At 52.8% G+C, this 13,199-nt stretch overlaps 1 protein-coding gene across 2 annotated transcripts; it reads right to left on the reverse strand.

Annotated features, from left to right (window-relative positions):
- Window positions 1–873: 873 nt before the first annotated feature.
- On the reverse strand, window positions 874–12,306 carry polr1h (RNA polymerase I subunit H). 2 transcript variants are annotated; one of them, XM_072475359.1, is made up of 5 exons: window positions 12,171–12,306; window positions 11,062–11,192; window positions 6,238–6,344; window positions 2,727–2,836; window positions 874–1,906 (listed from the first exon to the last, which is right to left on the reverse strand). In XM_072475359.1, exons 2-5 carry the CDS (start codon window positions 11,183–11,185, stop codon window positions 1,882–1,884), a joined length of 366 nt encoding a protein of 121 aa, XP_072331460.1. In that variant the 5' UTR covers window positions 11,186–11,192; window positions 12,171–12,306; the 3' UTR covers window positions 874–1,881. The 2 variants fall into 2 exon arrangements, with proteins under 2 accessions (XP_072331460.1, XP_072331459.1); XM_072475358.1 differs by lacking the exon at window positions 12,171–12,306 and adding an exon at window positions 12,118–12,164.
- Window positions 12,307–13,199: the final 893 nt, after the last annotated feature.

Genomic DNA, 13,199 nt, shown 5'->3' on the forward strand with positions numbered 1-13,199 from the left:
TTATCCGGCTGGTTCAGTTTTCGCCGCAGCTCTGTCAAGTCTACACTGACGTGTCTCTGTTTTTGGGTCCATCAGCCCTGCCTCCGCAACCCTCTCCCCCTCTCCCAGCCACTCTCCTCCGCGTCCCAGCCCCCTTTGCGCTCTGCAATGCCTCCGACCTGCATGGGGCCCTCTTGTTTTGCAACAGCCGGACTTGTACCACCCCCACCCCCAACCAACACACACACACCGCCCCATTCCCCACCCAACCCCGATCTAAGCAAGGGTACTACTCGGTTTCTCAATGATGCTCTGCGGGATTTTGACCTCGGGCGTTTTGACTATGTTTTTTTTAATACATTTAGAGTACCTAATTATTATTTTTTCAATTAAGGGGCAATTTAGCGTGGCCAATCCACCTACCCTGCACATCTTTGGGTTGTGGGGGTGAAACCCACGCAGACACAGGGAGAATGTGCAAACTCCACACGGACAGTGACCCGGGGCCGGAAGTAAACCCTGGGTCCTTGGTGCCGTGAGGCAGCAGTGCTAACCACTGTGCCACCGAGCACCTAACTATTCCAATCCCATTTTCCAGCACTTGGTCCATAGCCTTGTGTGCTGTGGCATTTCAAGTCTTCATCTAAATGCTTCGTAAATGTTGAGGGTTCCCGCCTCTCCCACCCTTTCAGGCAGAGTTCCAGACTCCCACCACCCTCTGGGTGAAATCTTTTCCTCAACTCCCCTCTAAACCTGCCGTTTACTTTAAATCTGTGCCCCACTGGTTATTGACCTCTCTAACGAGGGGAAAAGATTCTTCCTATCTCCCCTATATATATCCCTCATAATTTTGTACACTTTTAAGCTATCATTAAGTGAATGTTCCAAAAACTCTTACGATGTGAATTTGGTTTCTTTAATTGCACAATCTGTAATGGAATATCATACAGGGATGGTTGGAGAGAGAGAGAGCGAGAAAGAGGGAGACAGAGAGAGACAGAGAGAGACACAGACAGAGACACAGACAGAGACACAGACAGAGACACAGACAGAGACACAGACAGAGACACAGACAGAGACACAGACAGAGACACAGACAGAGACACAGACAGAGACACAGACAGAGACACAGACAGAGACACAGACACACAGAGACAGAGAGACACAGAGAGAGGGAGACAGAGAAAGAGAGAGAGAGGGACAGAGAGAGAGACACACACACACAGAGACACAGAGAGAGAGAGAGAGACAGAGACAGAGAGAGAGAAAGACACAGAGAGAAATAAAAAGGGGGGAGAGACAGAGACATAGAGACAGAGACAGAGACAGAGAGACATAGAGACATAGAGACAGAGACAGAGACACAGAGACAGAGAAAGAGACAGAGATAGAGATAGAGACAGAGAGAGAGACAGAGAGAGAGACAGAGAGAGAGACAGAGAGAGAGACAGAGAGAGCGACAGAGAGAGACAGACAAAGACAGACAGAGAAAGACAGACAGACAGAGACAGAGAGAAACAGAGAGAGAGAGAGAGAGAGAGAGAGACAGAGAGAAAGAGAGACAGAGAGAGGGAGAGAAAGAGAGAGACAGAGACATATATATATATATAAATATATATATATATATATAGATAGATAGAGAGAGACAGAGAGACAGAGTGAGTGTTCCCTCACTCTGCAATCAGCGCATCACTTAATTTGAAGCCTACTTGTGACAATAAACGATTTTCAGTTCATATCATTAGCTGCATGAGGTTATGCAGTTTCCGACAGCACTCACAGATAGCTGCTGCGACCATGCCCCATCTAACAGTCAATTCAAGAGGCTGTGTGCTGGAGCGAGGCACATTCAAACCAGCACCCTTTAACCAGTCCAAGCTCTCACTTTGAATCATCCCACGATTAAGAGTCCTCCTTCTCTTGGAACCTGAAAAATGAGACAAAACACATCAAATGCCTCCCAAAGGCCAAGATTTTGGTTACAGGAGAGACAGTGGTGTGGTGATAATGTTACAGGACTAGCCGTTCAGCCAATGCTCTGGGGACAGGGGTTCAAATCCCACCATGGTAGAATTTAAAATCAATTAACGCGAAGCTAGTCTCAGTAATGGTGATCATGATAACTACCATCGATTGTGCTAAAAACCCATCCCGTTCATTAATGCCTTTTTAGGGAAGGAAATCTGCTGCTCTTCCCCGGTCTGGCCTAACTATGTCTCCAGAGCCACGTGGTTGACTGTGAACTGCCCTCAGAAATGGCCGAGCGAATCACTCAATTCAGGGGCCATCAGGGATGGGGAACAAAGGCTGGACCTTATCCCACAAACAACTTTGGTTGAGCAACTGTACCTCGCTTCCACCCTCCCTGGAACTCACTCTCTCTGTCTCTGTGTATATCTCTCTCCCTCTGCCTCTCTCTGTATGTCTCGGTCTCTGTGTGTGTGTGTCTCTGTCTCTCCCTCTCTGTGTGTCTCTCTCTGTCGCTCTATGTCCCAGCCTCTCTCTCTCACTCCTTTTTCTTTCTCTCTCTCTTTGTCTCTCTCGGTGTCTCGTCCCTGCCCCCTCTACCTTGGAGGCCATGTCTCTTACATCCTTAACATCACACCCTCCTCTCACACCGCCACACTAAACGGTCTGCACCTCTGTCCGCGATTTCTCTCTCTCTCTCTCTCTCTCTCTCTCTCTTCCCCCCCCCCCCCCCCCCCCCCCGGCACCTCCCCTGACCCCACCCAGCCCTGTATACCCACCTGCAATTAATGCACGTGTAGAATACGGTCTGCCCTTCGTCTGCTGAGCGGGTCTGTCGCGTATGATACACCATCCCATCGTGTCCGCAGCGCGAGCACTTCCGGTCCACCTGGAGGCAGAGTGAATCCTGGTTAACAACAGGAAATGCCTCCCCACCACCCCACCCATGTCCCCCTCAACGTTGGAGGCCAGAGTGGGGCTGCCAACGGGATAGTTTGCACCCTCAATGGCCTCGCGCCTCTTCCCACCCGGGGACTCGGGTGATTTCACAGCGCACCTTCTTCTCCAATGAAGGAGAAATGTAGTGTGGCCAATCATGCACATCTTTCAATTGTGGGGGCGGGAGCCACGCAGACACGGAGAGAATGTGCAAACTCCAGAGCCGGGATCGAACCCGGGTCCTCAGCACTGTGAGGCTGCAGTGCTAACCACTGTGAGGCTGCAGTGCTAACCACTGTGCCACCCCTCACCCAGCGCATCTTTGGGGTGCTCATTCCCCCCCATGCCCACAAATCTGACTCTGGGAACCAGAAGGTTATGGGGCCTGGAGTATTGTGTGCAGTTTTGGTCTCCTGATCAGAGGAAGAATGTTCTTACTATAGAGGGAGTGCAGCAAAGGTTTACCAGACTGATTCCGGGGATGGCAGGACTGACGTATGAGGAGAGATTGAGTTGATTAGATTACATTTGAAGAACGAGGGTGGATCTCATAGAAACCTATAAAATTCTAACAGGACTGGACAGGGCAGATGCAGGAAGGACGTTCCCAATGGTGGAGATGCCCGGAACCAAAATGATTCCTCATTTCGCTCCCGAAGGGTCTGGTGCTAAATTCGAGATAACCCCGCTAGTCTTAAGACCCCCCAGCCAGCGGAAACAGCTTTCAATCAACACGATTTGTTTCCCTTAATATCTTCAGTCAAAACACCTCTTAATCATTTAAATTCCGTGGAATACAATCCTCGCCTGTGCAGTCCCGACCCCGTAACCAAAACATTGGGAGTCTAGATATTGTTCTGATAAATCTACACTATTCTATATTTTCAAAGTTCAGTGAATGGCCTCACATTGGACGCTATATATTTTTATTTTCTTTAAAATATGTTTATTCAAATTTTTAAACACCATTTTTAACAAACCCCACCCCCAATTACAAAAAGAAACACAAACACAACAGTCAAGAATTATACAAAACTTTTACATTGGGTTTCCCCATATACAGTAACCCCCTCAATATGGCATTCAAAGGTACCCGTAGGGAAGCCCCCCCCCCCCCCACCAACCCCGGGGTTGCTGCTGCTGCTGACCGCCTCCTAACGCTCCGTGAGATAGTCTAGGAACGGTTGCCATCGCCTGAAGAACCCCTGCACAGACCCTCGTAAGGCAAACTTTATCCTCTCCAGCTTGACGAACCCTGCCATGTCATTTATCCAGGCTTCCACACTGGGGGGCTTTGCGTCCTTCCATAATAGCAAGATCCTCCGCCGGGCTACCAGGGACGCAAAGGCCTCTTTCGCCTCCTCACTCCCGGCTCGTCCGTTACCCCAAATAGTGCCAACATTGGACGCTATATTTGCCATTCTCCTGTCCGTTCATTTAATCAATCAATACATCCGTAATTTTATATTTCTTTTACACTGCTTTCAATACGACCCACCTTTGCGTCACACCTTCCCCCTCACCCTCACGGCAGCACAAGTGACTAGCACTGTGGCTTCACAGCGCCAGGGTCCCAGGTTCGATTCCCTGCTGGGTCACTGTCTGTGCGGAGTCTGCACGTTCTCCCCGTGTGTGCGTGGGTTTCCTCCGGGTGCTCCGGTTTCCTCCCACAGTCCAAAGGCGTGCAGGTTAGGTGGATTGGCCAGGACAAATTGCCCGTAGTGACCAAAAAGGTTAGGAGGGACTATTATGTTACAGGGACAGGGTGGAAGTGAGGACATAAGTGGGTCGGTGCAGACTCGATGGGCCAAATGGCCTCCTTCTGCACTGTATGTTCTATGTTCACCCCAAACATATTCAAAAAGTTTAATACACTTCTCTGTCAGAGTCTCTCCTGCTAACGAGCTTAAAGCTCTATCCTGTATTGCCTCATGATTCTTTCCCCCCCCCCCCAAGAAATTTAGAGTACCCATTCATTTTTTCCAATTAAGGGGATGTGGTGATATGCATCACTGTAAATACACAAGGGGTTAATATAAATACACTATGACTAAGTAAACACTAGATGGAGCACCAGAGACGTCATGACATGCAGACATACAGCTAATGAACACATCGAATAGGACACGACCAATGGGCAGTCAAGACACCCAGAGGTGACACTACCACAAGGGGGCATTACACAACCCATATACAAGGACAGGGTACACATGCTCTGTCTCTTTCCTCAGGCGACATTTAGAGAACAGGGTGGGGCAGATAAGAAGCATCACACCCACCATGTGGCTTAGAGCAGACTGGTTAGTTAGACTGAGTTACTATGGCAAGATTAGCAGGAGAGTCGACCTCACAGAGAACTATGCTAATGGTTCAATAAATCACATTGAACTTACTTCAAAGTCTGGAGTATCTTTTGGTCAAAGCTGCATCGGGTTGCAGCCTGTGTTATCCCAGAGTACATAACACAACAGGGGCAATGTAAGGTGGCCAATCCACCTATCCTGCACACCTTTGGGTTGTGGGGACGGAACCCACACAAACACGGGGAGAATGTGCAAACTCCACATGGGCAGTGACCCAGAGCCGTGGTCAAACCTGAGACCTCGGCGCTGTGAGGCAGCAGTGCTAACCCACTGTGCCACTATGCTGCCCTAATACCTCATGATTACCTCATGTCTCTCTGACAGGGTGGCACGTTGCACAATGGTTAGCACTGAGACTGCAGCGCTGAGGACCCGGGTTCGAATCCCAGCCATGGGTCACTGTCCGTGTGGAGTTTGCACATTCTCCCAGCGTCTGCGTGGGTTTCACCCCCACAACCCAAAGATGTTGAATAGCCTTAGAATGAAAGGGAGTCACTTTAGAATAGAGATGAGGAGAACTTTCTTCAGCCAGAGAGTGGTGGGTCTGTGGAATTCATTACCACAGAGGGCGGTGGAGGCCAGGACGTTGAGTGGCTTTAAGACAGAAGTTGATAAATTCTTGATTTCTCGAGGAATTAAGGGCTATGGAGAGAGAGCGGGTAAATGGAGTTGAAATCAGCCATGATTGAATAGTGGAGTGGACTCGATGGGCCGAATGGCCTTACTTCCGCTCCTATGTCTTATGTGCAGGTTAGGTGGATTGGCCACGCTAAATTGTCCCTTAATTGGGAAAAAAATAATTGGGTACTCTTAATTTTGTTCAGAAAAAGGTCTCTCTGACCAAGTCCTCCCATTCAAAAATGCTTCTAAAATGGTCTCCCGCACCAAAAGCGTCCCCTCACCAACCTCACTCGTGTCTCCCTTCTCACTGTCTCTGACTCACCAAAGCACGTGGCATCTGCAGTAACGCCCCCTCAAGGCCACTCACCTCAGGCCCCTTCAGCTCTCCTTCTTCAGCCTCAGCTGCCACGTTTAGCTGCATCATCTCAGGATTGTTGAACATCTTCTCCGAGCGGATCACGGTCCCTTCAAACTCTGGAAAAGAACAAAGTCAGCCACAGAGAGCCCACATTTCACATCAGGCCAGCCTGCGCCTGGGGCCCCGAGCCGCTTGCAGCCCAGTCAAAGGATTTAGGAATTCGACTGGCTTTCAGGATCTGTAATACCCGGCAGATTGTATGCTGTGAGCACCGGTTAAGATTAAGTGGTTCAGTTTTGACTTGCTGTTGGGCAATTCAGTCAAGCTATCTGGGGAAACAGGTGTCGGTGAAGAAAGCAAATTATTTTATTGTTTTATGACGGAGCTCATTTCAGTCTGGAGCTGAAGATGTCTTCATGGCCAAAATACCAGGACGTGTTTGTTTTTGAATGTTTAAAGGAATGGCAAAGAAGGAAAGGGCAGCACGGTAGCACAGTGGTTAGCACAATTGCTTCACAGCTCCAGGGTCCCAGGTTCGATTCCGGCTTGGGTCACTGTCTGTGTGGAGTCTGCACGTTCTCCCCGTGTCTTTCGTGGGATTCCTCCGGGCGCTCCGGTTTCCTCCCACTGTCCATAGGTGGATTAGCCATGCTAAATTGCCCTTAGCGTCCAGAATTGCCCTCAGTGTCGGGTGGGGTCACAGGGATAGATGGAGGTGTGGGCTTGGGTAGGGTGCTCTTTCCAAGAGCCGGTGCAGACTCGATGGGCCGAATGGCCTCCTTCTGCATTGTAAATTCTATGAAATCTATGAACATTGTGTCCAAAGATGTGAAGGTTAGGTGGATTGATATCATCATCGCAGAGTGATGGTAATAGGGCAGGGGAGTGGGCCACGATAGAGTGCGCCTTCGGAGGGTTGGTGCAGACTGAATGGGCCGAATGGCCTCCTTCTGCACTGTAGAGGTTCTTTGAAGATGACATTGTTTAAACAAGTCATGCACTGTTTTATTGGATCTGTATCAGAGATTATGATAAGAATTTGTCTTAACTGTTGATGCTGGATTAAAATATATAGACAAGAAAATGCGACTATTTATGGCAGCTCTATGGCAGATCTGGAAGGAAAGATGCATTTGTTTGTGATGGAATGTAAACTTCTGCAGTTTATGACCCATAAAGCAGGGGTTGTTGCAAAGGTGGGGTGACCCGGGATCAATTGCATCCTATAGTGAACTTGGACTATCACCAAAAAAGGAGCAATGGGAGACTGGGGATAAAAGTTAGGCAAATGTAATATTCATTGGAACAGTAATGACATGGCTTCTGGGCTACGACACGGCTACTCAAACCGACCCCGACCCAAACCCGGCTCCTCAAACCGAACCTGACCCAAACCCAGGTCAAACCAAACCCGGGTCCTCAAACCGAACCCGGCCCAAACCCGGGTCCTCAAACCGACCCCGGCCCAAACCCAGGTCAAGCCAAACCCGGGTCCTCAAACCGACCCCGGCCCAAACCCAGGTCAAACCAAACCCGGGTCCTCAAACCGACCCCGACCCAAACCCGGCTCCTCAAACCGAACCCCGGCCCAAACCCAGGTCAAACCAAACCCAGGTCCTCAAACTGACCCCGGCCCAAACCCGGGTCCTCAAACCGAGCCCGGCCCAAACCCAGGTCAAGCCAAACCCGGGTCCTCAAACCGACCCCGGCCCAAACCCAGGTCAAACCAAACCCGGGTCCTCAAACCGACCCCGACCCAAACCCGGCTCCTCAAACCGAACCCCGGCCCAAACCCAGGTCAAACCAAACCCAGGTCCTCAAACCGACCCCGGCCCAAACCCGGGTCCTCAAACCAAACCCGGGTCCTCAAACCGACCCCGACCCAAACCCGGGTCCTCAAACCGACCCAAACCCGGGTCCTCAAACCGACCCCGGCCCAAACCCAGGTCAAACCAAACGCGGCTCCTCAAACCGACCCCGACCCAAACCCGGGTCCTCAAACCGACCCCGACCCAAACCCGGCTCCTCAAACCGAACCTGACCCAAACCCAGGTCAAACCAAACGCGGCTCCTCAAACCGAACCCGGCCCAAACCCAGGTCGTCAAACCAAACCCGGCCCAAACCCGGGTCCTCAAACCCAACCCGGCCCAAACCCGGGTCCTCAAGCCGACCCCGACCCGGCTCCTCAAACCGACCCCGGCCCAAACCCAGGTCAAACCAAACCCGGGTCCTCAAACCCAACCCGGCCCAAACCCGGGTCCTCAAACCGACCCCGACCCGGCTCCTCAAACCGACCCCGGCCCAAACCCAGGTCAAACCAAACCCGGGTCCTCAAACCGACCCCGACCCAAACCCGGGTCCTCAAACCGACCCCGACCCAAACCCGGCTCCTCAAACCGAACCTGACCCAAACCCAGGTCAAACCAAACGCGGCTCCTCAAACCGAACCCGGCCCAAACCCGGGTCCTCAAACCGACCCCGGCCCAAACCCAGGTCGTCAAACCAAACACGGCCCAAACCCGGGTCCTCAAACCCAACCCGGCCCAAACCCGGGTCCTCAAACCGACCCCGACACGGCTCCTCAAACCGACCCCGGCCCAAACCCAGGTCAAACCAAACCCGGGTCCTCAAACCGAACCTCGCCCAAACCCAGGTCCTCAAACCGACCCCGACCCAAACCCGGGTCCTCAAACCCAACCCCGACCCAAACCCGGGTCCTCAAACCCAACCCCGACCCAAACCCGGGTCCTCAAACCCAACCCGGCCCAAACCCGGCTCCTCAAACCGATCCCGGCCCAAACCCGGGTCAAACCAAACCCGGGTCCTCAAACCGACCCCGACCCAAACCCGGCTCCTCACACCGAACCTGGCCCAAACCCGGGTCCTCAAACCGACCCCGACCCAAACCCGGGTCCTCAAACCGACCCCGGCCCAAACCCGGGTCCTCAAACCGACCCCGACCCGAACCCGGGTCCTCAAACCCAACCCGGCCCAAACCCGGGTCAAACCAAACCCGGGTCCTCAAACCGACCCCGACCCAAACCCGGCTCCTCAAACCGAACCTGGCCCAAACCCAGGTCCTCAAACCGACCCCGGCCCAAACCCGGGTCCTCAAACCAAACCCGGGTCCTCAAACCAAACCCTGGTCCTCAAACCGACCCCGGCCCAAACCCGGGTCCTCAAACCGAACCCAGCCCAAACCCGGGTCCTCAAACCCAACCCGGCTACTCAAACCGACCCCGGCCCAAACCCGGGTCAAACCAAACCCGGGTCCTCAAACCAAACCCGGGTCCTCAAACCGACTCCGACCCAAACCCGGGTCCTCAAACCGACCCCGGCCCAAACCCGGGTCAAACCAAACCCGGGTCCACAAACCAAACCCGGCCCAAACCCGGGTCCACAAACCAAACCCGGCCCAAACCCAGGTTCTCAAACCAAACTTGGCCCAAACGCGGGTCCTCAAACCGAACCCGGGTTCTAAAACCAAACCCGGCCCAAACCCGGGTCCTCAAACCGACCCCGACCCAAACCCAGGTCGTCAAACCAAACCCAGCACAAACCCGGGCCCCCAAACCGACCCCGGCCCAAACCCAGGTCCTCAAACCAACCCCGGACACTCAAACAGGCCCCGGCCCAAACCCAGGTCGTCAAACCAAAACCAGCCCAAACCCGGACCCTCAAACCGACCCCGGCCCAAACCCAGGTCCTCAAACCAAACCCGGACCCTCAAACCGACCCAGGCCCAAACCCAGGTCGCCAAACCAAACCCAGCCCAAACCCTCAAACTGAACACGGACCCGAACCGGGCCCTCAAACTGAACACATACCTGACCCAGGCCCTCAAACTGAACACGGACCAGACCCGGGTCCTCAAACTGAACACATACCCGACCCAGGCCCTCAAACTGAACACGGCCCAGACCCGGGTCCTCAAACCTGAACACATACCTGACCCAGGCCCTCAAACTGAACACAGACCCGACCCTGGCCCTCAACCTGAGCACGGACCCGACGCGGGGCGTCAAACTGAACATGGACCCGACCCAGGGTGTCAAATTGGACATGGACCTGACCCGGGCCCTCAAACGGAAGACGGACCCGACCCGGGTCCTCAAACTGAACACGGACCCGACCCGGGTCCTCAAACTGAACACGGACCCGACCCGGTTCCTCAAACTGAACACGGACCCGACCCGGGCAGGAGAGGGGGCGGGGAACGGGGGCAGGGCGGGACATGGCTGTCAGGCATCCACATGGTCACACGAGGCTAGCAGTGGTGACCCCAGGTTGGAGCAGCGCAGTATGTAACCTGTGGCCTCGTGGTCAAGCTGATCAACGTCTGCCTGCGCTCCCACAAAGTCAAGTAATGATCGGGATGTGGTCAGCAGTCTGTGCTGGAGTGGATGCAGCTACTGGACAGTGAGAGGGAAGCCAGGCCACGTTTGTCAGCGAGGAATACCGATTAACCAGCCAATACAGCTGACACACGTCAACATTGGAAGAACACTCTCTGGAAACCAGGAAGTCATGCTAACATTGCATTTGCCTTCTTAACTGCCGACTGAACCTGCACTTTAACCTGAAGAGAATCTTGAACTAGGACTCCTAAGTCCCTTTGTGCTTCTGATTTCCTAAGCATTCCCCCATTTAAAAAATAGCCTATGCCCCCATTCTTCCATTGAAGTTCATAACCTCACATAACCCTTGCTGGACCTGTCGTGGGAATGTTTGATAGGGACAGTGTAGAAAGTGTTTCACTGCATTTAGCTCCTGAAACCGCCCCCCTCCCCCCCTCTCCCACCCCCACCCACTCATTAATCCTGGGAACTCACTGCGAACGCTGATTTGGAAATCACACTTGCGACACACGACAAACTCCTCTTGGCCAGGCAATGGCAGAATCGTCCCACACTCCGGGCAGAACTCCGGGTCTGACTGGAAGCAAGAATCAGCCATTGCAGTTCTGTAGGGACGGAAAGAATGAGGTTTTAGTGCACAGTGGTCTGTTCCCTCACTTCCAGCAGTGCAGACTCTGCTCTCAGATTCTAAATACTCTCGTTATTCAAAAGCATCACAAACTGTCTCGTCCTTTCCTTCAACATCGCCAATAGCTCATTTGGATTTCATGGATTGCTTCGGGCTCCAGAGTTGAGGCTGCCATCCTCCAATGTCTCAGCCTCTGTGGCCCTGAGTGCACGGGTTCATAGCTGGTAAAAGATCCCTTTGATGGCATTTTAATATAGAGCACGGGAATTCTTCCTCGTGTCCAGGGCCAAGATTTATCTTTCAACCACAATCTCAGAAAACAAACTGTCCGATCATTGTTACATTGTTCTTCGCGGCACAGTGATTAGCACCGCTGCCTCACAGCGGCAGGGACCCAGGTTCGATTCCGGCATTGACCCAGGTTTGATTCCGACTGTGCGGAGTCTGCACGTTCTCCCCGTGTGTGCGTGGGTTTCCTCCGGATGCCCCAGTTTCCTCCCACAGTCCAAAGATGTGGTTAGGTGGATTGGCCATGATCAATGCAGGGGGTTATGGGGATGGGCCAGGCTGGGCAGGGTGCTCTTTCGGAGGGTCGGTACAGACTCGATGGGCCTAATGGCCTCTTTCTGCACTGCAGGGATTTGATGGGAGCTTGCGGTTCACAAATTGGCTCCCAATAAAAAAGTTCGGACAAGCCTTATTTCTCATTTTTTACTGTTTTTCTTTCTCCTTCTGGACTGTGCCATTTCCTACACGGCTGTACCTGGGAGATGCTTCAGTGGCTGCACAGCGCCTTGAGCTTGTGAAAGGCGCTATGCAAATGCAACATCTTCCCATCTCGGCTCAGGTCCATCCTGACCCTCCCTCCAATTGCTCGTCTTCAAGACACCGGGACCACCCACCTTTCCTGTCCCCTTGCCCTGAATTGAAACATCTGCAGCCCGGACGAACTCACCTTCGGCCTGCGACTCAGGCGCTGGGCCCAGCAATAGGAAACATCGATTCTCCCCCCCGTCCCGGCTCCACCGATAGCGCCACCCGGCGGAGAGGAGAAGTAGCCTCAGCCACAACGCCACCCAGTGGAAAGGAGGACCCTCCAGCCACAGCGCCACACAGTGGAGGGAAGGAATTGCCAGCCACAGCGTCCCCCAGCTGTGGGGAGAAACCGCCAGCGACAGCGCCACCCGGCGGAGGGGAGGAATCCCCAGCCATAGCGCCACACAGTGGAAGGGAGGACCCGTCAGCCACAGCACCACACTGACGAGGGAAGAAAGCGCCAGCCAGAGCACTACCAGCGGCGAGGAGAAACCGCCAGCCACAGCGCCACCCAGCGGCGGGGGGAGGAACCGCCAGCTCAGCGCCAGGGAGGAAGCGCCAGCCACAGCGCCTCACAGCGGCGGAGGATAACATAGCCAGAAAGTGAACAGGATTGTTGAGTCCAGGCATTGATGGAACTCATTAGCAATAAGTTGAGTAAGTTATGATCCTGCTGCTTCCAGAAGTGAGGTTCCAGATCCTAAGTTTTTTTTATTGCAGTAGAAAAATGAACTATATTACATCAGGATGGAAAGCTCTCCATACAAATACAAGACAATGATTCAAATATTCACGATTCCGGACCGCGGGCATGTCCAATCTGGCCCGCGGGATGATGGAAATAGAAAATATTAACTTTGCTATTATCTTGCAAACGGTTCGCTAGCATGGCAGCAATTGGAGAACTGCACACATTAAAAAAACACAGAATACCCTTTAAGGCTCGTGTAGTTCATTGTTCATCCTACAGGTGTCGCTATCGTCTCTGTCGCTGAGGCGCGACCAAATACTATGCCGGATTCCACCGGCGAGAACTGCATGGGACTTCTTTTTTTTTTTGAAGATACTTTATTCCAAACACATGTAACAACAGCAGAATACAAAATACACAGTCCAGAAAATCACAAGTCAACAGTTTGTACAATTTCCCCCCTTTTTTCTCCTCCTT

Source organism: Scyliorhinus torazame, chromosome 14 (genome assembly GCF_047496885.1).
Source record: "Scyliorhinus torazame isolate Kashiwa2021f chromosome 14, sScyTor2.1, whole genome shotgun sequence".
In the NCBI taxonomy this organism is placed as follows: Eukaryota; Metazoa; Chordata; class Chondrichthyes; order Carcharhiniformes; family Scyliorhinidae; genus Scyliorhinus; species Scyliorhinus torazame.

Excerpts from the sequence above, each read along its gene's own strand:
- polr1h (XM_072475358.1), bottom strand. The coding sequence starts at position 12,149 with ATGTTTCAATTCAGGGCAAGGGGACAGGAAAG. Across the intron at positions 11,193-12,117 it reads AGGGCAAGGGGACAGGAAAG|AACTGCAATGGCTGATTCTT; the intron begins GTGGGTGGTCCC and ends CCGTCCCTACAG. Across the intron at positions 6,345-11,061 it reads TTTCCAAATCAGCGTTCGCA|AGTTTGAAGGGACCGTGATC; the intron begins GTGAGTTCCCAG and ends GTTCTTTTCCAG.